Source organism: Myotis daubentonii, chromosome 15 (assembly GCF_963259705.1).
Source record: "Myotis daubentonii chromosome 15, mMyoDau2.1, whole genome shotgun sequence".
NCBI classification, from domain to species: Eukaryota; Metazoa; Chordata; class Mammalia; order Chiroptera; family Vespertilionidae; genus Myotis; species Myotis daubentonii.
Genome location: NC_081854.1, coordinates 53,634,541 through 53,661,128, shown reverse-complemented (window position 1 = coordinate 53,661,128; position 26,588 = coordinate 53,634,541). Strand labels below are relative to the sequence as shown.

Sequence of the window (26,588 nt, the reverse complement as noted above, 5' to 3'; positions counted from 1 at the left end):
CCTGCTCTGGGACTCCCTGTGTCCACATGTAGAGGTGGTCAAGTGGCCACCTTGCTGTTCTTCTAGCTTGAGTTTGGTAGGAGATACTGCCAATGGTTGGCCCATGTCCCCTCTGTGCTCACTGCCCCCACCCCCCCACTACACACACACACACACACACACACACACACACACACACACACACACTCCTGGCTTCTCTCTACGGGCACCTGTGACTCTGCCTGAGGGCTTTCTTCATGGAGCAGAGCAGAGAAGCCCCTGATGAGTGATAGTGTGACTGTCCCAACCATCCCCCAGGAGGATGGGGTAGACTCCAACCCAAGACACAGACACTGACTTGGTCACCGAAAGAACATTATTTCCAAAATTCAGGCTACAGGTGTAGAAGCTCCCCCGTCATGGTCTCTGCCCACTCCCACCAAACACTAAGGTACCTTTTTGGCCATAAACACCTTCTGTAGTATTACCCCTAAGCTCCCCCAGATCGTGGAGGCTGGATGGGCCTCCCCTTCACAGCTCAATATGCTCTGTTTGGGGTGACGTCCTGGCTGTGTCCTGGGCAAAGAGCTCAGTGAAGAACGCCACTTCCTCATCTTTCAGCTTCTGGGCTGCCTGGGTGGGGATGCCAATCTGCAGGTACCCTTCCTTCTGGTCATACACGGGCCAATGGGGCAGCCCCTCTCCGTTGGGGTTCCTGGAAAAAGAAAAAACATCAAATAGAAAAGCCCCAACCCTACTGTGTGGTCCCAACAACTCCCAAAAGACTCAGATGCCCCCGTAGGCAGGGACCTCCCCATCTCCTGGGAAGCCGGTCCCTTTGAGAGCTCTCATGTCACAGGTCTCAGGGCCAGGTGTTTGACCATCAGTGTCAGAAGCTAACCCTCCCAACAGATACGCCCTGCCCCTCCCCAGCCCTGCTGTGGCTGCTCACCCATTCCGAGCGAAGTTGGCCCAGAATTTCATCATCATCTTGCTGAGCTTGATCTCCTCTTCAGAGGCACCTTCTGGAGGGAAGAAGAGGAAAAGTCTTTGCTACTCCACGTGTGGTCGTGGGCCCGCAGCAGCCACACCACTTGAGTGCTTGTTGGAAATTCAGAATCTGAGCCCTGACTCCACACCCACAGAGGTGAAAGCTGCGTTTTAAGAATTACCCCTAGGTCATCTGTGTGCACTTGGGTTACCCTGGGTCATCTGTGTGCACTGGAAGCTGGGGAGGTACTGATGGAGGTCTCAGCCCACGGCTGCAGTCAACACATAATCCTTGGTGTTCTCTGCCTAACCACCCACCCCACCCTCCCTCTTCAGAGTTGCAATGCCACACCCAGGGGTTCCCCTACAACCACCCCACCTCCCAGGATTGTCCTTCTGGAGTGTGTTTTGGATCTCAGCCACCCACTCACATTTTCATTGGATCTGAAAAATAACAGAAGTGCAATGACCCTAAGAAGTCATCCAGTGAGGATATGCCACCAGTGTGTCCCAAACAGGCCTGAGGTGGGTCACACACAAGTCATCCATCTCTGCTGATAGTTACGGTATTAAAGACATTTAGGAATATGATCTTTTAGAGAAAGGTCAACACCAATTCTAGCCTTACTCTGACACTCTGATAGACCCTTGTGAGTGGGACCTGACCGGGGACATTCTAGCCCGTGAGCAGGCCCTGTCTTACTGATGCCCATTGTGCACGTCAGAGCGAGAGAGAGGGGACCTTTGTCGTTCAACCTGTCACGGTGAATTCGGGAAATGAAGTCTCAGAGAAAAGAAGAAACCTGCCCAAGGCCACCAAACCGAGCCTTGACCCCAGACCCCCCTACCTCCAAGGGCCATCACCTTTCAAAAATGGAGCCCCAAAGACTGAGAAGATTTCATCCCCATGGTCCCCTATCACCGTCTTGGGCTTCTTGTCTGCCAAGAAGCTTGGGCGATACCGAAACTCATACATGTAGGTGGGGGCGCCGGCATCTGAGAAGACATGATTGACGCACGTTCATTTTACCCGTTCCACACCTGCATGGTGTCAAGGCTTCCGGGGGCCCGAGCACCCAGGGAATTAGTGGCATGCTGGGTCCTGAGCACAAAACAACAACAATATGAACATCAGCTGCCCACGTGAGTGCCAGCAGTGTGCTGGACAGTGTCCTTCACGTGAGGGATCCGCATCATGGACAACTGAGATTCTGCAAAGTCTCCTGGCTTGCGGACTAGGTGAAGGGGGACCCGTAGAAAAGGAAGGACCCAGAAGGAACACCTCCTCTCTAGGTGGCCTCACCCATTGCTGACCTCACACCCCACCCATACGGCTCTGGGTCAATGCCATAAGTCCCAGGGTAGACCCAAAACACAGGGATGGAAGAGCGCTGACCACAGACATTGAATTCTCCAGAACACCTGCCCCCACACCTGCCACTGCTCACCCCTTTGGGATTTGCTGGTCCCAGACAACACTCCTGATCCTATGCTTGGTCTCACTCCTCCCCCGGCTCCACTGGCTATGACCTTGGGAATCTTCCAAGACACATCTCCAAGATTAGCCCTCCAGCCCCACAGACCTCATCTCTCTAGGAGAGGAGCACCTGTGGCAGATGCTGTCGGTGCCTCGCCATATCCCTACATCTGGGCTTGCCCGCCTGGCTTCACCTCCAGCGTCTGGAGCTCTTGGCCTGAGGTCTTCAGCCAGCAGAGACCACTGCGCCCCTAAGTCCAGCAGGCCAGAGCGCTAGGGAAGGAGCCACCCCTTGGGAACAGACTTTAACCAACAACTGATGCAGTTGGATGACCCTGAGACACGTCTTCTGCTGGGCCCCAGAGCACCGGCTCCAGGTGCCCACGGCACACACGTGCTGGACCGAGCAGCAAGCCTGGCTCCCTCTTCTTCCCACGCCACTTCTCCACTCCTCTCCTGGTGTCCCTGGGATCACCTCCAAAGAAACTAGCAGCATTTGGATCCTTTTCTCAGAGTCTACTTCTGGCAGAAACCAAAACAGGACAGCGCCCCACCCCAGGCCACACGGAACCAGCCTCGGAGGCCTGTCTATGCTGAGGGGTGGGGTTGGTGGTTGGGGGCAGGTGGATGGGGTTGGTGTCCCTTCCTGTCCAGTCTCTGGGACTCACCTCTGTGGCCACGCGCCACAGTCACAGCTGGGACACCAAATACCACATCTCCCAGCAAATCCAAGAACCGGTCTTTCTTTTTGACAGGGTCGTCTGTCCCTCCTAAATACTTCTCAATGACCGCTGGGATCAGTGCCTCAGGGATGTTCTGAAATGGAACCAAGAGTGAAAGGGGCTGCCACCCCGGTTGAGCGACATGGCGTCTTCAGCCAGTGAGCACGGCTGTCAAACCCTCCCTCCCGCAGTGTCCACAGTGATGCTCTCAAATCCTGTGCAAACCCACCCTCCCCCAGTGGCAACGTGGGAAGAAAACCCTCTGGCCCCAGTCTTCATTATGCCATGTAAGTGCTCAGTGACCTGGGCAATCCCCTGTCCCTCCTTGGGTCTCAGCCCATCCCAGGAATTCCCTAGACCCTTACAGTGACGGAATAGGACTTCCACAAGAGTGACGAGGCCGTCTTCTCGTCCAGCTTGCCTTCAGAGATCGGGTAACCCATCATCTGTTAAAACACCAGGTTAGCAGTCATGACTCATTTGGGAACTAAAAGGAAGAACCAAACTGACCAAACAACCAAACCAATGCAGGCTGGGAGACAGCTTGTCATGTCTTGACGGGCAAGGTCTCTGATGAACTGGGGAAAACCAATAAATGAAAGGGACTTGTACCCAGAAACTCAAGGAGAGTGAAGAAGATGAAGTAAATGTTAAAAGAAGCCGATTCAGGCCTCTGCAATGTAATGCAAGCTAGTGTTGAAGGACAGAGCCCTGGGGGACGACACAGACCTCACAGATACCCCACGCATCTAAGATGACCCAGGAAGCCCCCATCCTGTCATCATGGCTTCGTTACTTCAGCATAACCTTTGAAACTGGGCTCCGGTGAGAAGTGCACAACAGCTCTGCACATAACCATCCCATCCAAACCTCCGCTCTAAGAGCCCTGACCAAACTCTAACACTGCTCCCAGCAACATAGGCTGGGTCCCTGGGTGACTGATCCCAGCCCCCTGAGAAGGCTCTGTGCTGCCAGGAGAGGGCACTGTTTGTTCCAGCCAAAGCCTGTCTCTGCCCTTAGACCTGTACATCTACCACCCAAGCTGTCGCTCAAGGACCTGGGAGCTGTCCCTCCAAAATGCAGACATGCAGGGGACAACTCTGCTCTCTCTCCCGGTCCCTAACTTCAGTGGGCATCTCACTGCAACTGACACCCCTGCCTGCTGACATACACATGGGAGAGGTGTGCTTCTCCTCCAGAGAAGTGCCACTTCACAAATCCAGGGGGTCTGGTCTCATGGCCATCCCCCCATCACCCCTGCACAGCAGCCTTTACACGGCTCCAGGCTTGTGCTTCAGGGTTTGAGTGGAGTTCACACTAGATCTTACCCCTGCTGCAGTAATATAACTGAATGAAACCTGTTCCTACCACTTCCACTAGTATCCGGCTTTATCTCTGACAGAAGGGAAAGCCCTTCCTAACATTTAGAAGTCAATTTTACTGCAAGAGGTAGGAAGCTCCACTTCCTTCTAATTGGATGACAAAGAGCATGCCTGGGGATTTATGGAGAAACTGGAAAGCATTGAGCCCAGGGGGAGAGGCTGCAGGGAGCCAGGCCTTACTCCTGGGCTCTCCTCCTTCTCAGGGCTCAGTTTCTCCATCTGCACAATAATTCTCTCTACCGGCACCAACATTCCAAGTTTCTTAGAATAGAGACAATCAAGTTTGGGGGAGGGGGCCCAGAGCTTCACCACCCAGGTATCTGTTGGGCCATCCCAGGGAAGGTTTCCGTGGAAATGTCAACTTGTGCAGAGGGAACAGCTGCCCTGGACCCAGAAGGAAATGGTGGTCTGGAGAAGGAAGAGATCCTGCGACCAGAGATGGGAGGCTGGTGGGATGGGCGTGGAGGCGAGTCTCAGAGGCCCACGCAGGCTCACCATTGGAATCATCCATCCAAACTCTTGCTGGTTGATTCTGACGATGCACGGAACAGAGTTGAGCTGCTTTTCAGCCAGAAGCTCCTCCGGCATCTTCGGCAGCAGCACTCCATCAACCACAGAACACATTACGGGCTGGCCCTGGGAAGAGAACATAACAGTGTTCATGCTGCCCTCCCCCCTCACACCCACGTCCTTCTCTCAGCTCGTCTGAGCACGGCCAGCACCACACACCTGTGTGCCTGTGGGCCGTGGCACAGAGCTCAGGGTCTAACAAAGGAGCTAAGTCTCTGACCCCAGGGGATTAGCAGTGGGCAGGTGATGGGGGGGATCCCCCTCAAACTGAAATATGTAAAAATATTGTGTTAATATTTGTGTTTTATATAAAACTTTCAGCTTGAATTTTATGTCTATCTATATGTATCTCTCTTATGACAGTCAATTCTTATTATTCACGGCGGTTACGCTCCGTAAAGTCACTGTGGACTCTGAGTTAGTGAAACCTGAGCCAGGGCTCCCAAACCCCACTGTGTACACTCAAACCACCAGCAAACTCCATCCCCAGTTCCCAGTTTCATTTCTCCATAACGCTAGCCATCATCAAACACACTCCATATTTCAGTTGTTTACTGTACTCTCTCCTCACTCCTAGAGGGCCGGGGGCTGCGTCTGCTTTCTTTGCCTGTGTCACTGGTCTATCCCTCCCCCACCTCCACCCACCCCAACCCCCCGCTCAAAACTCAGGCCCCGGCACACAGTACTCAGTGCTAATGAAATCTTTGCTGAATGACTGAATGCATTTTATTCAATCCTCAAGACACCTTCTAGGGCTGTGGTTCTCAACCTTCCTAATGCCGTGACTCTTTAATACAGCTCCTCATGTTGTGGTGACCCCCAACCATAAAATTATTTTTGTTGCTACTTTATCACTGTAATTTTGCTACTGTTAAGAATTATAATGTAAATATCTGATATGCAGGATGTATTTTCATTGTTAAAAATTGAACATAATTAAAGATAGTGATTAATCACAAAAACAATATGTAATTATATATGTCTTTTCAGATGGTCTTAGGTGACCCCTGTGAAAGGGTCGTTCGACCCCAAGGGTTGCGGCCCACAGGTTGAGAACCACTGTTCTAGGGTAAGTGCTACTGTCCCCAGAGAGAAAGCAGAGGGGGTAGGACTGGGAGAAGTTGCAGAGGTAAAGGCATGGGAGCCTGGTGGCCATCTGGAAGGCAGGAAGAAAGGAGGAAGGTGAGGGGCCGACCCTGTTGGAGTTTCCTGCGTGGCTGGGAGGAGTGTCCTCAGGACTGAGGCTCCTGGCTCCCTTCCTGGTGACCCTGCACATAGTGGCTAATCAGCCCTGCAGCCTCGCAGGAGATCTGGGCTCCTCCGTGCAGGCTCCTGAACCCCTGATGCAGTTACCTCCCTCTCCCCGAGGTGGGAGTTTCTAGTGCAACCTTCTCCCCCCGGGGCATTTTTGGGAGCAGGAAATAAAAACAAGAAAAACTCTAGAGCCCAGCCAGCCTGGCTCAGTGGTTGAGTGTTGACCTATGAACCAGGAGGTCACAGTTCGATTCTCAATCAGGGCACATGCCCGAGTTGCAGGCTCAGTCCCCAGTGTGGGGCATGCAGGAGGCAGCTGATCAATGACTGTCTCTCATCACTGATGCTTCTGTCTCTCTCTCCCTCTCCCTTCCTCTCTGAAATCAATAAAATTATATCTTTTTTAAAAACTACTAAAAAGCATCAGTAGATGAATGGATTAGAAAACTGTGGTACATCTACACGATGGAATACTATGCTGCTGTAAAAAGGAAGGAACTCTTACCATTTGCAACTTCATGGATGGAACTGGAGAGCATTATGCTAAGTGAAATAAGCCAGTCAATAAAGGAAAAAACTACTAAAAAGGAAGAAAGAGAGAAAGAGAGAGAGAGAGAGAGAGAGAGAGAGAGAGAGAGAGAGAGAGAGAGAGAGAGAGAAAGAGAGAGAAAGAAAGAAAGAAAGAAAGAAAGAAAGAAAGAAAGAAAGAAGAAAAAAAGGAAGAAAGAAAGAAAAAAAGAAAGAAAGAAAGAAAGAAAGAAAGAGTGTAGACTGAGCCCAGGAGACACAGAGTTAGTGACGAAGAGCACTGGACCAGGAGTCATAGGAACAGGTTCTGGTCCGACATCTGGTCCTCCTGGCTGTGTTACTCAGGCAAGTCACTGCCCCTCTCTGGGCCTCAGCAATATAAACACAAGGAGTTACTATGCGTCCACAGGGAGAAGTCTTTCATGCATCTTCAACTGGAGCTTAAAGGTGTCAAGATTTGAAACTTGTGATCCAGAAACCAAGGGTCCTTACCTCTCGGGGTCTCCATGTAAATCAAGACGCAAAAATTTCTGTGAAAACAAAGGCAGAGCATGTGGGTGAGAGGCTTCCTGGGAGAAAGGCAGGTCTTGGTCAGCTGCCGCCAAAGGTATCAGGTTCTCCCTCCCGGTGCCGCCCTGACTGGCCAAGACGAAGTGGGCAGGGCACTGGCTCCCCTGGGCATGAGCTCAGGGTCTAGCTGTGTGTGGGGGAGGGGAGCTCTGGCGAGGGTTTCTGTTGTGTGTGCCTGCCCTGCCCTCCATCCATTTCCCTTTTGGTTCCCCAGGCAACAACACCCGGTTTTTAAGGGGGCCTCCCTCATCCTCATTCCATGAGTCCAGACATGTATAGAAGACCCGGGTGCTCCATCTTCCTGTCCACAGTTATTAGCTCATGGACTGGCATGGTGCCCATGTCAGGACAATAGACTTTACCCCAAAACTCTTGCTAGAATTATTGGGAAAGGGGGTTTCTAAGCAGATCGGATATATGTCTAGACTAGAGTGCTGCTGTTGCCTTGAACCTCCTCAGGGACCAACCTGCCTGAGAGTAAACCAACACTAAGAGGCAAAAGTTGAGGGGTACAGACAGATTCTAAATACTAGATGTGTGTCTGGGTCCAGCCATGCCTGAAGCCATCGACTCCTGAACTTTTCAGTCACCTAAAGATTCTGTGACAACACATTCCTTTTTCTGCTCAAGACACTTTGCAAAGAGTTTTCCCATCTTGCACCAGAAAGTCCTCAGTCATATACCCTCACTGAAATTCCTGGATTGGAGAGAGTGCAGGTTGGGCTGAGGGACCCCCTAACCCCCATGAACGAATTTCATGTACCAGACGTCTAGTAGTGTAATAACCCTCCAGCTTGGTCAAAATGTACTATGGTGCCATTCTTGTTTTCAGAGATATTTTTTTTATATCCATCGGGTGGCTTGTCCCTCTCCCAGGCTGCAGCCTGGCTGGTCTCCACCCCATGCTTCTCTCTGTGTATGCTCACCACTATTGCGTTGGTTCATGCTACACTATAGCTAACAGGTCTGACTAGTAGGTAGAAACTAACCATGGTGTTTACGGTGTGTGTGCTTGCATGCATGCTTGTGTGTGTGTGTGTGTGTGTGTGTGTGTGTGTGTGTTGTGTTGTGTGTTTTGGAAGAATGGATAAACATGGCAAGACTTCCACATGATCCCAGAAAGTCTCAGAAGGGTAACATGGGTTCTCTGAGTTTTCCCTAAGTGACCAGTCCTCCCCTTAGAACCTTACAAGCTGGGTCTTCTTGTGCCACGTGGAATAAATGTGTCTCTTTCCAGGCTTCAGGAAACAGCTGTGTTTTAATTCCTTCAAAACACTGGTCACCTTTTATGAGTCTGAGAAACCAGAACCCAAGCCCTAAGGCTGCCCTGGGTTCAACCCATGGACTCAGAGTGGAGTTCCATGCAAGAGGCCTGCCCTGGGGTTCCAGGAATGTCTCCGGAAGCCCATAGGGTCCAAACAGCAAGTGCAGGGACTCAGGTTACTTTTGGGCTCACACTCACCCACTCTATGAAAAAAGGGAAGAGTTCCCATTGGCCCTAGATGCTGTATTTTCTGGGTGAATGTCCCACTGTAGCTTCCCTATAATGACCCTTGCCATAGACACCCTTCAGTCCTCAAATGTCATCTTCTCTGTGAGTTATCCCTGCCAATTATAATGAATGATCCTCTTCTCTGTACTCCCATCACAATGGCGGATGGATGAATAGATGGATGGATGGATGGATGGATGGATGGATGGATAGATGGATGATGGATGGATGGATGAATGGACTGATGGATGGATGGACTATGGATGGGTAAATGGATGGATTTGGTCAAGACATGGAATATGGGTGCATTGGATAGTTGAGTGGATAAATAGGTGATACCTGGTATATACATGACAAATGGATCATTGATTTTAGAGGGATGAATGGTGGATATAGATATATGGTGGCTGGATGATACATGAACGATTGATAATAGATCAATGAAGTTATGGATAGATTGATATTAGGATGAGAAAAGGATATTGATGAATTGGATATATTTGTAGAGGGATAGACAGATAATAAGATGATGAATGGATGGATGGTTAGCCTAGGATCACAACTGAGGCAGGGTCTCAGAAATTCTAGAAACTTGGGCCATCACTGGGTCATAACTGATCATTTCTAAATTAACCAAGAAACATTTTGACAACCTTTCTGAAATCTTTGTTCTTGATATCCCCCTTCCCCACATTCAGGATGGTAGTTACCTCTAGGAGTAAATAGTGTCTAATTTCTTTAAAAAAAATATCTCTGAAAACAAGAATGGCACCATAGTACATTTTGACCGAGCTGGAGGATTATTGATCATTATGTCAGTTTTTGACATTGCTAACATTTCAGGTATCTACACTAATAAAAGACAAAGATGCTAATTGACCGTAACTTTGCTATGCCCAAGCCACGCCCACCAGCCAGTCAGAGCTACTATATGCAAATTAACCCAACCAAGATGGCGGCTGGCAGCTACGGAGCTGGAGCAAGCAGAAGGCTTGGTTGCCCTGGCAATGGAGGAAGCCAAGCTTCCTGCCTGCCAGAGCTGGCTGGGGCCTCCGCAAAAGGCAACTAAGTTTCAATCATAAAAGGTAAATAAATCCCAGATACCTGCTTCCAGCCAGCCTCCACTGGGAGCTTGGGTGGCTGGGGGCTGTAGCCAGTCTATAACAGCCATAAGCCCCTCACCCAGGCTGGCCATACCCTCATGGGGTGAGGGTCCCTGCTGGGGGACTTAGCCAGCCTGCAGACAGCCATCAGCCCCTCACCCAGGCTGGCCACATCCTCATGGGGTAAAGGTCCCTGCTGGGGGAGTTGGCCAGCCTGCAAACAGCCATCAGCCACTCACCAAGGCTAGCCAGGGACCCAAGCAGGACCCCTTTTTCTGAAGGGGGTGAGGCCAGCCTGCAAACCACCCTAAGCCCCTCACCCAGGCTGGCCAGGCACCCCAGCGGGGACACCCACCCTGAAGGGGGTGTGGCCAGTCTGAAAACGGCCCTCAGCCCCTCACCCAGGCTGGCCAGGCAGCCCAGCAGGACCCCCACCCTGATCCGGGACACACTTCAGGGCAAACCAGCCAGCCCCCACCCAGGCCTCTTTGCTCTATAATAAAAGGGCAATATGCAAATTGACCCTAACAGCAGAGAGACTGGGAATCACTGGTCACTATGACACACACTGACCACCAGGGGGCAGACACTCAGTGCATGAGCTGCCCCCTGGTGGTCAGTGTGCTCCCACAGGGGGAATTCTGCTCAGCCACAAGCCAGGCGGTCGGCTGCCGGTATAGCAGTGGTGGGGAGAGCCTCTCCCGCCTCCTCAGTAGCACTAAGGATGTCCGACTGCAGCTAGGGCTGCTCCCCGCTGGCAAGTGGACATTCCCCGATGGTTCCTGGGCTGCCAGAGGGATGTCTGACTGCTAGATTAGGCCCAATCCCCCAGGGAGCAGGCCTAAGCCAGTAAGTGGTCATTCCCCAAGGGGTTCCAGACTGTGAGAGGGTAGAGGCCGGGCTAAGGGACCTCCCAAGTGCACAAATTTTTGTGCACCAGGCCTCTAGTTTCATAATAAAAGAGAAGAAAAGAAATTCCCTATTTAGGTTGAGGGGTGGCATTACTTCAGAGAGGGGAGACCCTGTCCCAGGCAGTGTTTCTGGGAAAACGGGGCAGCTGAGATGATAAAGCCTGGGGCCAAGTTCCCAGGGTGGGGCAGGCCTATGTGGAAGGAGAAGGGAGGTACCTACCATCTTCAGCGATGTCTCCAGGAGCTCGTCCTCCGACTTCTGGCGCAGGCAGTGCACCATGACCGCCGAGGTGGTGGTTTTACAGCCGGCAAAGGTAGCGATTTGCTGCAGAAATCACAGGGACAGCAGCATTCAAGAGCCGAGTCCCTCCTGTCAACCAGTTGATGTTCCATCCCAACCTTAACTTCTAAAGGCACCGGGAGAGGAGGGGGAGCGGGGGGGGGAGGGGGGTAGCAGACATTTCTCTGGACCAGCAGGCATGGGCCCTGGGCCTCAGTCATGCCAATTCTGCCACCTCTGTGCCAGTTTCCTTCTCTCTTAAAATGGCCAAAGGCTCTCACAGCCGGATGTCTGCAGAGGGGCAGCTTGGAGTGGGCTTTAGGGCATGGCTTCCAGAACCCCACTGTCTGGTTTCAAATCTCGGCTCATCCTCTCACTAGCCTTTGGCCTCTATCTAGGGAATCGTGCACAGTGCGGCCAGACGAGAAGTTGACACAGAGAGAAGAAAGCAGGCTCTTCCATGGCGGGCCGTGGAGAGCGTACATTAAGGGGAGCTTGGGGGAAGGTGCTATGAAGAATAAAAAGTCTTAAATTCCCTTCGTTGGCCTATTTCTAGTTCCTGTGTGACAGCAGAATCCTGCCCCATCTCTGCTACCTGTTTCCTCTCAATAAATCCCCCCTTTCCTGACTTAAGCCTGGCCAAGTGGACTTGTTGTTTACAACCAAAGAGTTCTGGAAAACCTCGAAATTCTCGCCCTCTTCGTTTCCTCCCCTCCTCTCTACCAGCCAGCCCCTTTCAGCCTGGCGGCTGCCCCCACTGAGCCAGGAAACGACTCTCACATCCCAAATAAACACTCCCACCCCAGACTCCTGTGTGCGCTCATCAGCAAAGCCCTACCTGCTCCATGATGCGCTCCCTTCCTTGGATCCCTATCAGTCTCTAGATAAAGACAAATTCTTTGCCGGGGTCCCTGGCAGCAGGGTCCCTGGCAATGTCTCCAACCTCAGCTCACTCCAGGTTCCCTCTGCTCTTACTGCTCTGGCCTCAACAGCCCCCCCCCCACCCCGCCCCTCTGACACTTCCTCCTGCCACAGGACATTTGCACACATAGCTCCTGCTTCCTTGGACATTCATATCTCACCAAGCAGGTTACTACTCTTTCTGAGGATTAAACATTAGTGATCATTTTCTTCAGGGAGCCTTTCCCCCTACAACTGGGACTAAGGGCTCCTTCTGAACTCTGTCATGATGTTCAGTAACTCTCCTTCCTGCTCCTGCCATGGCTGACATTGTATAACTGCGTGATTATGTAGTTGTTAATCCGTCTCCTCCATTAGAATGGAACCCACACAAGGCTGCTAGGTGTCTGGCTGTATCAAAATTATTTGTTGCCCGGCCAGCATGGCTCAATGGTTGAGCATCCACCTATGAACCAGGAGGTCACATGCCTGGGGGGCAGGCTCGATCCTTAGTGAGGGGCCTGCAGAAGGTAGCCAATCAATGATTCTCTCTCTTCATTGATGTTTCCATCTCTCTCTATCTCTCTCTCTTCTTCTCTGACATCAATAAAAAATATGTATATTTAAAAAAAATTATTTGTTGAGGCAACAAATGAATTGACGAATAAATTCTCCAGGAAGCCACCCTAGTCACAAGGCCCCTCGGGCAGAAACCACTCCAGGCCCATATGTGGCCAGGGGAGGGGTCCCCAGAACTCAGGCCCTCAGAGAGACGAGATGTGGTGACAGTCCACTCCCCACGCTCTGCCCGGTAGCCCACCGTGCACGCTCTGGGGAGTGTGGTCCGTGGACAGTGACGGTGCGGGCAGGCCAGTCAGGAGCCTGAGTCCCCGCTCTGCCCTGATGCCTCGCTGACCTTGGTGAGGGGCCTCTGCTCTCTGGCCCAGTTTGCTCAGAAGTAAAACTGGGAGGGAGGGTGAGGTGTCTCCTTGCTCCTCTACTCAGCCATTCTTCTGGGATGATCTGGGCGTGCCAGCTGAATCCCATGGCAATGCAGGTCCCCCGAGGACCCCAGCGGAACAGAGCAAAGGGGGTCAGGGCTGCCCAGCAGGAGACCTACCTGAGCTGTGGCCTTGACGTCTTTCTTGACCAGGGCAGAGATGAGGGACACACCACTCTGGGAGATGGCCCGGTGGAAGAGATTCTTGGCCAGGGGAGATAATAGCTGGGAGGGGAGTGGAGACTTAGAGAGTTGAGGCTCACGGGGAGCGGACCTCAAGAGCTTCCCTAGCTCCATCCTGGCCCGTTCCCCTGGGCTCAGTGGACATAACAGGGCCCTGCCTGGCCTGTTCAACAGGCTGACCCTAAGGCCCTGTTTTTATAAGAAAACCTCAGCTGGTAAGAGCCCAGGGCACAGAGCGAGGAACCAAACAGGAAGTGGGTGGCAAGCGCCGATTGTAACCATCAAAAGATTTGAAAGACAGTTTGGCAATTCCTGGTAACACTTTCAAGACAGAGTTCTGAGTCTACATTTCCATTCCTAAAAACTCACCCTCAGGAAAGTGATCCTGGAGGCACATGATGGTGTCTGGGGTGCCCGTGCTGCTCATGATGGGGAAAGTGGGATGGCATTGAGTAAATAAGCTCCTTTTTAATTCTTACCATGGAATACTATAAAAATAAAATTATGGGAGGGTACTTCATGGTTAGGAAAATACTTATGTTAGATTGTAATGTTTAGGATGTTTTTTATTTAAAAAATCATAGATAAATCATAGATAGATAGATGGATGATAGGGTGATTCATCAGAAAAAGACTAGAAAAGTAAGTGTCAACATGTCCATGGTGACGATTCCTGGGTAATAACATTGAAGGTGACCTGCTTTTCTTCTTTGGGCGTATCAGTACCTCTCCTCTTTCTCCACTTCACAAAATATAAAAGCTTCCTCTGAGTATTTCACTATGAAAGCGAACTTGTTTTAAAATATGGTAGCAGCACAGACACTCTGCTCAGCTGTGAGGCAGCTGGAGGGGTTCTGGCAGCTCCCAGCGCCTTCTCATCTGGTTCTCCATCTTTGATTCTCTCCAAGTCCTCTCCGGCCCCATCTCCCACACCAGGCTCCCAGGTGTGTCTGTGTCCCCTGTCCCATCCCCACCCCTACACCCCCCCCTCCCCTCCCCTCCCCCTCTCACTTGCTTCCCCCAGCCCAGCTCCCTCCCGTGTTCACAGAGACTGCTGTCCTCCTTCGTGGGCATGGACAAACCACAAGACTCCCTGTTCTTACTGAGTGCTCATGGCCTCCTGACATGTGGATCTGGCTTGAGGCCACACAGCGACACTCCGTCCAACTCTCACAGCTTCCTCCTCTTCTTCATAATTTATACCCACCCCTGCTCCCCAGGAGAAGTGAGGAGAGTCCTCATGGAGAAGGGATTAGGAACTCAGCCAAGTCAGGAGGAATGTTGTAGGCTGGGGCTGGAGATGATTATGGCCCCAGGATGCTAGCGGAGCCCTGAGCTCCGGGGGAGAGTTGGGCCATTAGGTTTCCACTATCTGCTCTGTGCAGAGTAGGGCCAGCCTTGAACCCAGGTCTTGTTAATAAAGGCCAGAGGGTCTCCCAGGGAGCCCATCTGTACCCACATCGGGGCCTGGAACACTTACAAGAACAGAGACACTTTCAGCTCCCGCGGACGCTCCGAAGATGGTCACAGAGCCTGGGTCTCCTCCAAAGTTGGCAATGTTCTCCTGGACCCAGCGCAGTGCGGCCAGCTGGTCTAAGTGACCCCAGTTGCCCCGGCTGTGTTCATCCCCTGTGCTGTGGGTAAGAGAACAGTGTGGGGCAGGGGTGGGGGGGTTTAGAGTCATCATGGCGGGATTCCCAGGACCATAGCTTGGGCTGGGGGCTCTAGGTGAGCCCTCCACAGCCCAGACTCACAGGTGTAGCACTGTTTGTTTAGCTCTCCATTCATTCACCTGGCATGTACTTACTGAGTATCTGCTATATGCCAAACACTGTTCTAAGAGCCCAAAGCAAAATAGGCAAAATCTTTAACTACACGGAGCTCACACTACAGATCGGCAACAAATAAACAGGTACATATAGGAACATAACACCAGTTAGCGAAAGTGCTCTCAGGGTAAATAAAACAGGGTCAGGGAAAAGGCAGGGGTGGGGCAGTGGGGTCTTATTTCAGATCAGATGTCTAGGGAAGTCCTCTCAGAGGCAGCCTCATCTCAGTAGAGATCTGAATGAATGAGCACAAGAACCTTGCAAATATCCAAAGAAAGGAATTCCAGGTGACAGAGATAGCACGTGCAAAGGCCCCAGGGTCCAGTGAACAAAAGTATGAATGCAGAACATGCAGCCAAGAGAAGGAAGTATTTCAAAGAGGTGTGAGGGGTCATGTGTGGATGCTGCCACGGTTGGGCCCAGAGCCGGTGGGTCACTGGAGACCTCCTCCTCCACCAGAACAGTCCGGTGGTGTGGTCTGAGTAGAAACCTGACTGGTGTGGGGAGAGGAGAGACTGGAAGGAGAGTAGGCGTGGAGAGCTGATGGACCAGTTTTAATGTAACGGGGAGCAGAGAAGTGGGCCGGCGGGTGAAAGAGATGAAGAATGTCAATGAAGGCATTGCATGCTGGTACATGAGTCCCCTATCGCCCTCCTCCAGCCCTACAGGTCTTCCCAATGAGTGTCTATCCCACCTCCTTTCCACCATTCATCGCAGGGTCCAAGGTCCTGGGGCCGGTACATTGAGAAAATCTACCAGTAACTCTGCCCTAAGGAACCCTGGCTCCTGTCTCCAGGGAGACTCCATGGAGAAGACTCTAGCCTTGGCTCATGCACGTGCCAAATGTGGAAGCAAATGGGGCGAGTGACCCCAACATTCCTCCTCGGAGGCTTGCCCTCTGGAATCAGATGCTCTGACACCTCCCAGCTCCAGCCACATGTTCCCTCACCCGAAGCATTCATTGAGCTGTCGCCCAACTCTGCCCTTCCCTCCTTTCCCATGAGAGGTGAGGTGTTGAACCTGCCGCTCTAACTGCTGTGCTGCTGTCATTCCAGAGGTGTGCCGTGTGCTGTGGCAGCACAGGTAAACAGGAGGTGAGCATTTCAGAGGCGGGAACGTTTGAGTTGGGCCTTATGGGATGCATAGGAGTGGGTCAAGTAGAACAGGCATTCCAGGCAGAGGGAACAGCGCATGCAAAAGCTCAGAGGCAGGTGGACCAGCATGGTTGGGAAATGAGACGGTGTGTGGAGCCCAATTATGAAGGGATTTGGATGCCTTCCTGGGGAGCTGACATGACATGACCAGAGCTGGGTCCTGCCACCCTCACTTCAAGGGCCCACGTGCTGTGCGGAGTCCAATATCTTACCTGAAGAATCCCCAGAGGCCCAGGCGGTACTGAATGATCACCACCACCACATTTTCATGTGCAGAGAGGGCTAGCCCGTCATAGGTTGATGCCCCGCCCACCACCAGACCTCCTCCGTGGATCCACACCATCACCTGGACAGGGAGGAAGCAACCACACAGGTCACAGATAGGAGCAGAGCTGGGAAGGACCTCCAAGGGTTGTCTGGTTGATCAGGACTCAAGGAGGCTGTTCTCTGAAGCTCATCAGCCCCCAGCAAAGGTGGGGCAGGCAATTGCTCTCCTCCCCACTCCCCCAGCCAGGGCCAGGCCACCCCCCACCCATGCACCTGGCTGCCCCTGCCTGTCTCTCCAGCCCCAGTGCTGCCTGCTCCCAAGGCTCTTCATGCTGAGAATAGCATCACGGGAACGGCCGAGGCCAATGGGGTCATCTCCCCCCAAACACTCCCAGCATCCTCATGCCTGGGCCCCTCACTGTGCTCACCACACTCTGCCTGGGAAGCCCTTGGATTTCAGGGTCATTAGTCACCTCTGTGCGGTGAATTAAAGTCCTCTCATGTGTGTGAATGACTATCTGAAGAAGCATCCATGCCCCCAGTGGTATCTCTTGCTCACATCCCTCCCTCTGCACCCCAGGGACTGCCCCCAGCAGATCTACCCCCACCTTCTGGCTGCCCATCTCTGGGCCTCTGTGTATTGAGGAAATGATGACTCACTGGGACATCTCCCCAGCCAAAGACAATAAGGAAGGGAAATTAGCTCAAGCACATCTCAGATATTGAGGCAAAGACAAAGACAAAGGACTCTGCTTCTTGGACTGCCCCAGGCTCTGTCTCCACACCTCTGTGCCACCCTGGGACACTGGTCAGAGCAGCATCTTGGCGGCTGACAAACACCACCCATTGGCTCGATTTTTCAGAGAACCCTTGCCCTAGTCCTGCCAACCCAACTGGGTGGCTTCACATTCACGGTTTCTCTGTCTGTAAAAGGAGGGTTGGGGTGTTGCCTTCTCGGTGAGGTTCCTTCAAGCTCTAACTTGACTGGAAAGCATGCCTTAGCTTCTCTGGCAATCAGATTCCTAACCTTGCAACTATCAGTAGTCATGCTTGTCCCTCTGTTCGCATGAGAGAACGTGGAAAGAACTGACAATAGGTTACAGATATACAGCGAAGTCCCCTGGAGGCACCATGACTATCGCCGGGGGAAACTGAGGGATGGAGAACATGTTACCAGGGGTCACATGGCCTGGCCAGGGAGAGCAAAGGAATCCCGGGGCCGCTGAAATAGCCGTGGCTGGGACACCCCCCCTCACACTGCCTTCCTCCTCCCCGGTCCACACCAGGAGATCGCTCCGACATGGCACGCACACCTTACCGGCAGCCTGCTCTTCCTCTTCAAGTCGGCGGGAGTGTAGATGTTTAGGTAAAGGCAGTCTTCAGAGAACTTGAGAGGAATGTTATCCTTTCTGTTGGTGAAGAGCCTCGAGAGCACCTGGGCCGACATGGCATCTTGGGAGCACCTTGGGGAGGTGGGGGTAGGGGGAGAGAGCTATCCTCAGGTTCAGCCAGAGCTGCGCACAGAGCCGTGGCCTGGGAGCTCTGTGCTCATGCAAAGCTGCTCTTACCAGAGAGAAGATGTTTAGTGAGCCATGAGCGGGGGCCCTGGGGCTCACTAAAGCCTCCCAGCATCATGTGTAGCGAGAAGGCCTGGCTCCTCTCCTTGTCCTGGCAATTTCCGATGCACCAGGTCAAGGACAGGAGGCTGCATGGCTACTGCCCACCTGGGAGATAGTGATCCTGACACCCTGGACGAAGCTCAGCTCTGGGCTGGGCTCCCATGGAGGGTGCAGTGGGGCCGTGCACCTCGACCAGGTAACCCAGGTGGTCGAGTCCACAGGAGCCTCCCATTCACTCGAATGTGGGGCCTGTGACAGGTCACGGGTGAAATATTTGCAGGGCGACATCAGGAGAACTGCTGCATCCCCCGGTTTCCTAGGTGACCTTTGGTGACAATATGACAATTGGTGAGTCCTCCCCGTGAGTCTGGCATTCACTATTCCTGGTGACCAGGTAACTAGACACACCTGGGAACTGAGAACTTGCCAGGTCCACACCCCAAAGCACTCCCACCCACACACCTGCTGGCGCACCCCACTCTCCAAATATAGCGAAGTCCAAGTCAGGAGAATATAGAGTCAGTACCTCTGATCCCCATCACCTGCTTAATTTTTTTAAAAATATATTTTATTGATTTTTTACCGAGAGGAAGGGAGAGGGATAGAGAGTTAGAAACATCAATGAGAGAGAAACATCCATCAGCTGCCTCTTGCACACCTCCCACTGGAGATGTGCCCACAACCAAGGTCCATGCCCTTGACTGGAATCAAACCAGGGACCTTTCAGTCCACAGTCCAATGCTCTATCCACCGAGCCAAACCAGTTAGGGCAGCTGCTTAATTTAAAAAAAATTTTTTTACAAAGCACTTAGTATCCTATCTATACTAATAAATGGGTAATATGCTAATTAGACCAAATAGAACAGACATCTTCCAGATGTCCTTCCAGACAAAGCTGCAGTGGCTGAGGGACACCTCTTCCCAGTGCACAAATTTTCGTGCACCAGACCTCTAGTTCCAACATATTACATAATGTATGTATTAATTTGCATGGTGTTTATCATCTATCTCTCCCAGCTGGAACACAAGGTAGGAATATCTGTTTCCTTCACTAATGGAGCCCAAGAACTTAGAACATGCCTAGCACACAGTAGGTGCTCAATAAATACTTGTTGGAGAAAGGGTGCTAGCATGCTGTGGGAGTTCTGGAATTTGTTATTGTTGTTCATAAATATATTTTTATTGATTTCCGAGAGGAGAGAAGAGGGAGAGAAAGATAGAAACATCAAGGATGAGAGAGAATCATGGATTGGGTGCCTCCTGCACACCCATACTGGAGATCAAGCCGGCAATTTGGGCATGTGCCCTGACCCGGAATCAAACCATGACTTCCTGGTTCATAGGTTGACGCTCAACCACTGAGCCACGCGGGCTGGGCTGGAATGTTCTTAAGGATCTACCTTATCTTAAGGATCCAGAACAATGGAGAAGGCACTCAGAAGCCTGCCTTGGCGCTTGCCCACATCCCTTTGAGGCAAACGTTCCACTAAAAGATGCCAACACTTACATAGGAGGGTAGGAGGTGGCGTTCTTCACGAAGGTCCATGGCTCTGCAGGCTGCGGAGGAGCAAACCTCAGGGGTCCGAGCGGCGGCTTGGCAAAGGGGACTCCCAGGAAAACGGCCACGGGCTGTGCAAAGCCTTCTAGGCTGACATACTCCCCCAGGACCTGGCCCTGCACGGTGTCCACCACAGGTGGTGAAGGTGGGTGCCCTGTGGGCGTGGAGAGGAAATGAGGACACGCCCCCGATGAGAGGTTGGTACTGGACTCCAGGTGGGTCTTGCCCCAGGTGACCCTGAAAGAGTCCCCTCAACTCCTAGGCCTCCATTTCTTCTTACGTCAAAAAGAGAGGAGGTGAACCGGCCTTCCTAACTCATAGGGTCCTAAGGAGACCGTGGGAATTGGAGGAATCACAGCATCAAGTACAACATCAATGCAAGGAGAGCTGCTGGGCACGGACAAGACATATGGTTTCCATGCTTAGGAGCCTCTGGAAACCATTTTCCATTGAGGTGCTGGTGCTGAGCTGCAGGAGGAAAGGGGGAGCAAGAGGCAGCCCCTCTTCTTAGCAGCCTGGACCTTGCAGGGGGAATGAGTCACATGCACACTGGACCCTACTGCTGGGAAGGAAGAAGGAAGGGGTGGGTGTCATGAGGGAGGTATCTGTTAGGTGTTACAGGAGGAGAAGAGGGAGCCAGGCCTTCTGATTGGTGGCCTCATGGAGGCGGTGCCCTTGGTGCTAGGACTTGTGGGGAAGACTGAACAAGGGGACATGGAATGGGGCGGGGTGGGGTGGAAGTGGGGGGGGGGCGGGGGGGAGACACCACAAGGCAAGACCTGCCCAAAGAAGAGAGAATGACTCATTAGGCCAGAGCGATCTAAGGGGAGTGGAAAATTATCCTGGAATGAGAAGCTTCATGTCTGCCAGGGCCTCGTGTGCCAGGCTAGGGGTCTGGGCTTTACACAGTGGGTAAATGAGCAGAGCAGCCATATTCTGGAGAATGAGAGAGCAGCACGGTGGGTGTGACGAGGTTCTGGTGGCTCTGAGCAGGGTCTCCGAGCGGGGAGAGAGCCCTTCCTCACTGGGCTGAATTCACCTCCTGTAGCCTCTGTATCAGCCCTGGTTCTACCTGCCATGGACCATCCTGAAATTTCAGCCAGGATGGGCCCTTCCTCCCATCTCCTCTTGCCCATCCCCGCAGCCCCAGGGCGTTCAAACATTCCCCTTCGGAAATGGTTCCTAGCCTCTCAGCCTCCAATGGCTCCCCTGCAGGTCCTGACAAAAGGCCAACATCTCCCTCAAAGTGTGTGGCCAGAACAACAGCAACAACAACAAAAAGAGTAAATCAAATCCGGACTTAGAAAACTCCCAGTGACACTGGAGACACTGTTATGCAAAGGAATGTTACAAAACAGCTCCCAAGGCTCTGGTCATGAATAGCCAATCACATATTAATGGGCTGTTTAGGTTGTTCTCCTTTGTTGTGGTGGCTAATGATTACAATGAGCATGGAGAGGGACTTCCTTGGAAGCATGAGCCTCAAGCTATCAAGGAGTGGTGTCGCTGCAGGTGATGGTTTTTCTATGCATTTTCCAAGTTTTCTGCACTGAGCATAGATTCCGTTGTATAATTAGAAGGATTTTTACGAATAAATACAGTGATGTCTATAAGGAATGTTGCAGAAGGGCGTGGCCCCTGATCCGATGTGGGGGACACAGAAGGGAAAGAAGCTGAAAGAGCTGCCCCGGACCCCGAGTTCCGTTTCAGACAGGTGCAGGGGAGAAGTCAATGAACTACTGGGTGAGAAGACACCACAGGAAGTGAGCCCTTCAAGACCGGAGGAGGCCAGGTGAGCGGGCCGAGTAGAATCGTCTCCTTGAAAGTGAAGGTGCAAACTATGGATTGTGTGACGTCACTGAGGAGGCCAGTGGGAGGGAGAAGAGAAAAAGCTGCAGAGAATGCACAGGGGAAGCTGTGGCTGAGGCTGAGCGGTGGGAGGCGGGCACCCTGGGGGGGGGGGGCAGGGTGGAGGAGAGCAGCGTGGAGGCCACGGGAGAAAGGGTGTCATGCGTGCTGAGTGCTTCAAAGAGGGGAAGGAGGGTGACGTTTGAGAAGAAACCAGACTTGATAAGAGCCTGGCCTTGATGAAGTCAATGATAACCTTCAAGAGACATGAAGTGCCCAGTAGCCCAATTGGCCAGGGTGAAAACAAGGGTGACTGGTTTGGGAGACCCATGCAGTAATGGTAACAGCGGCAGTTCCCACGTATGTTATAGGTCATGTTTACATGTTGGGCATTTCCTATGTATCAGATGGGCATCCCAGTCCATTTAATCTTCCCCAGAATGTAGCCCACGCATGTCAACCTCGTGACCGGTGGCCTGTGAGTTGGACATGCTTGATGTAGCTCTCAGGACTACTGGTCAGCATCCAGCAGTCTTAGGAACAAGGTCCTGGTTCAATTGACTATTGATTCAATTTATTTAATCCTCACCTGACAATATGTTTGGAGAAAGGAAGGGAGGCAGGGAGGGAGGAAAGAAGGGAAACATCAATGTGAGAAACATCAATCGGTTGCCTCCTATACACGCCCTGACCTGGGATTGTACCCACAACCCAGGTATGTGCCCTGACTGGGTATCAAACCTGCAACGTTTCAGTGCACAGGACAATACTCAACCAACTGAGCTGTCCCGGTGGGGCTCAACGGACTATTTAGACAGAGTTTTCAATCAAACGGAACATAATATCTTGGCCTCAGTTGTGTTTTAGCTTTAGACCCAGGAAAGCGAAACGATCCCATAGAACAAATCCTCGCCATGTCTTTTATTTTCTGTTCTGATACATTGACTGACATCCCAGGTATGGATGACTCTGGAGGGACTGCCCCTGCCCCCCTTAGAGTGAACCAATTCCTAGAGATAGTCATCAAATTGCCCTTCTAGCATGCCAGAGTCTGTACCCCTGCCCCCCTCCCTCAACAGCTTCTTTCTCAGGCTACCACGCCCCAGCCACTATCTTCCTGCCCTAATCACTCCAGGGCCAGATCCCTGCCAACCTGCCAACCACCACTGAAATTGCCTATTTGTATAGCTTGCCCTGACCTGCAACCACCATCAAGACTCTTGCCACACTCCCTCCCTCCTCTGTCTCCTGACCTACCCACTGCTTCACCTTGTGGCAATCATGGCGGTGGGCCCCCTCTGCCTCTTGGAAACTGGGAGTAACAACCTATTTTCTCAATGAAGTGGCTCCTGATCTGCTGGCCCTCCAGCAGTTTCTATTAAAACAGGCCACTTTAAAACAACCCCTTCATTTAAGGATTCTTCCGTGGCACTTCCTCTATCCCCAAAGAAACAACCCATTTCATCCTCAGGAGAACACCCTCTTCCTCTCCCCCCCGCCCCCAGGGAGGTGTACCATCATCACACATTTAAGAGAAGGAGGCGCCCTGACTAAGGACACACACGCCCGTGGAGTCGATGTTAATATGCTGCTAAGCCGCTCTCCACAATTTGGCCACATCTTGACCAATAAGCGGGGAAATAGATGAGCTCCTGCAGGTCCTCGTGCACAGGGGTGAGGTGAGCGGTGGTCTGTCTCCTCGGTCCCTCACCCCTGGGTCTGCTGCAGACTCGGGGATGCACTCCCATCACGCTGTTTCGGAACCACACCCATCACAGGTTTGCCCAGTACACAGCTCACCACCTCGCACCAGACATGGATTTCCAAATATGCCCCCCTCCCACCCCACTTGTATTTCAGAAGGACTCACCCCAAGCAGTGCAAGCGGCCAGGGAGCCCAGGACCAGAGCCAAGAACCACATCCTGGGAGGACAGCAGCTCCAGGGCCACAGGTCTCCTCTCCTTGCAAGTGCCTCCGCCTCCAGGGGCTGTGGGCCCGCCCCTCAGCTCCTGTCAGCAGCTCCTGCCCCACTGCCGACCTATCACCTAATCAGGATGCAACACAGAAGCTCCGGGTTTCCCAAAGACTTACTTTGGCCACAGCCAGGGCCTCTAGGCCACGCCCACCCAGAGTTGACCCTCTTTGCCCTAAACAGCCTGGACACAGCTCTCAGGTTACCTGATTGTCAAAAAACTTGTTACATTAGGGTTTCTCATTGGACCCTTCAACCTGAGCAGGCAGTGAGCTTCCCAAGGCAGCAGACAAGGGGAGGCGGTGGTCTGGGGGTCCTCCCAACAAGGCTGCAAACTTTGTAAGCAACTCTCAGCCCCACAGCTGCTCAACTGGGGAATTTAGGACAAATCTTTTAGCCTCCCATTTGGTGTGTGTGTTGGGGGGTGGGGCGCGGGGAGGAGGTGGTGGTCAGTCCCCGAGGTAAATGCTTCTATAAAGATTGCCCTGGCCCGAGCCAGTTTGGCTCAGTGGATAGAGGGTCAGCCTGAAGACTGAAGTGTCCCGGGTTCGATTCTGGTCAAGGGCACGTACCTCCGGTTGCAGGCTCCTCCCTGGTCCAGACCCTGGTTGGGTTCAGAGGCAGGGGGCAACCAATCGGTGTGTTTCTCTCACATCAATATTTCTCTCTGTCTCTCCCTCTCTCTTCCACTCTCTTTAAATATCAACAGAAAAATATCCTTGGGTGAGGATTAAAAAAATTAAAAAAAAAAAAAGATTGCCCTGGGGTGGGGTTCCTTAATTTATCAGGGAAAAAACACGGGTCATGAAGCGCACCCAGGTAAAGAGCACCCATATCTCTACCCACATGGGACAATCTGGGTTGTCCTCTAAGCAGAGGCTATTTCTAATCATGACACCACACACACACACACACACACACACACACACACACACAGACACACACACACGGGCCTTTGCAATGTGGGAACACCGCCTGGCTGCTAGCCTCTGAAGACTGTAGGTGCTGTATCAGCATCTTCAGAGCCCCAGGGTGAATTATTCTTCTGGTCCCACTGTTCAGCCACACCAGGGACACCAACCCGTTCTGCAGGGGCAGCCACCTCCAGACCTCGCCCCGTTCCCGCCTGGCTTAGAGTCCTCTGCAGAAGGGATGGGTGAGGCTGGAGTCTGAAGCCAGACCTCAGCTTGGCTCCCATGCATAAGCCCCCTGCCTCACGTGAACGAGATGCAGTGTTTCTTGTGTCCTTGGGAGGCGGCTGGGAACACAGCTTTCCCTTGGGGAGCTCCCTCAGGTTTCCCGTGTGGAAATGGATTATCTGGAGAGTAAAATCCTAGGAATTGGCCTTAACTCCTAAGCTACTGGACAGTCTTAGGAGAGAAGACACCCCCAGGGGCTCCAAGTGAGCCTCCCAACCCATCTATGTCCATCAATTTACTCAACAGATATATGGTGAGCATGCACGCAAACAGCACTGGACAAGTGTGAGCCCATGAGCTACTGTGCCCTTCACTTGGCCTTGCCATTCACTTGGCTTTGCTCACTAATCATGGCATGAATCAGCACAGACTTTGTGGTGAACACAGCACAGGCAGACCAGGAGTTGCAGGGCCCACTGGTTGACCCTAGGGGTCCCTTTCTGGAGAAAGAGAGGCAGTGGGTGGCTCATGTACCATCCACTCCAAACCAAAATTCTGTGGATCTAGAACTCTGTGACATTTTCCAGTGGAGCCTTGAGGACAGGCAATGTTTCTGGAACCTCAGTTATTTTCATATGAACATTCCATTTCTGCCATGTCAGCACACCATCTGTACTATTGTTAGCAATTTCCCTCCAGCGTCTTTTACTTTAAACACACTCATTCAACAAGAAAATGTTACATCATGGCCATACGTGGAAGACCTGGATGACTTGCCACAAATAACGGTGAGCATGGAAGGTGTGTCACTGCATTTTAAAAAAGTAAAACGATGGCAAACATAAAAAGTGAATAATAAGTAATAACACCACTGATTGATTTACAAAAGTGCAGACCTGAAAATAAGTCACCCAATGGGAAAAGTGGACGGTGGGCGGTCAGTAACATCAGGGCAGGGACACCTTGACCACCACCATGACCACCAGTTTGGGGACCAGGCACCGGCCTGATCAGGGGTCACCCTTACTGCAGCCAATTCACTGAGCCTCAGGGAACCAGATAAGGGTTTTGAACCCATGCCCAGTGTGGGAAGAAAGGATAGCTTCGCACTTAAGGACTCAGGCTCTGGAGCCAGACTGCCCAGGTTCATGTCCCAGCTCTGTCTCCCGGGCCCCAGCTTCACAGGCGTGGCACCCAGCAGGCACACAGGGATCCTCTGTTGCTTTACGACTTTGCTTGTCGCCATCTTAATATTTTTTTACAATAAGGGTGTTTTTTGGTGGTTTTATTTTTGCACAAAAAATTATGTAGCTGGTCTTATCTGTCACTTGTTTTCTGGGCCTCGGGTTGCTGTAAAGATTCTTTGAATTAATATGAAAATTTATGATGAAGACACAATCTCAGTTACGATATTATTACAGCATTTAAAGGTATAATCACCAGATTACCGAAGGCTGCCGTCACAGCCACCTTGTGACCAGCCACCGACCAGCCGTCTATCAGTCCATCCATTTAGTCCCAATGCCAATCACTTGCTGGGGGACCATGAAAGTGAATCTGACCTCAGTCCTGACCTGAGGAGCCCATGGTCGAACAGCCAAGCCTCTGGTCACTGGCTAACACACCTTCCTTCCCATTCCTGGTGCCAGTGTACAGGTGAGCACAGGTGAGCCGGCAGCCACAAGGACTGAATTGCTACAGCCACCAGGATCAGAAAACAGACTCCAGTTCCTGCGGGTACCAGCTGTGCCAGCTGTGTGACCTTGGGGAGGGCATTCCTCCCACTGAGCCCCTTCTCATGAAGATAACCACCCTCCCTGCCCTAGGCAGTTTGGCTCAGAGAATATAGCATGGGCCCAT

General features: G+C 52.1%; 1 protein-coding gene across 1 annotated transcript; it reads right to left on the bottom strand.

The window, feature by feature from the left end:
* Window positions 1-339: 339 nt before the first annotated feature.
* LOC132217573 (liver carboxylesterase 1-like) lies at window positions 340-23,638 on the bottom strand. Its single transcript, XM_059668018.1, has 15 exons — window positions 23,487-23,638; window positions 19,718-19,922; window positions 17,910-18,054; window positions 16,537-16,670; window positions 14,822-14,975; window positions 13,279-13,383; window positions 11,199-11,303; window positions 7,395-7,432; window positions 7,236-7,242; window positions 5,046-5,180; window positions 3,534-3,614; window positions 3,115-3,262; window positions 1,834-1,965; window positions 932-1,004; window positions 340-694 (listed from the first exon to the last, which is right to left on the bottom strand). Exons 1-15 carry the CDS (start codon window positions 23,536-23,538, stop codon window positions 511-513), a joined length of 1,698 nt encoding a protein of 565 aa, XP_059524001.1. The 5' UTR covers window positions 23,539-23,638; the 3' UTR covers window positions 340-510.
* Window positions 23,639-26,588: the final 2,950 nt, after the last annotated feature.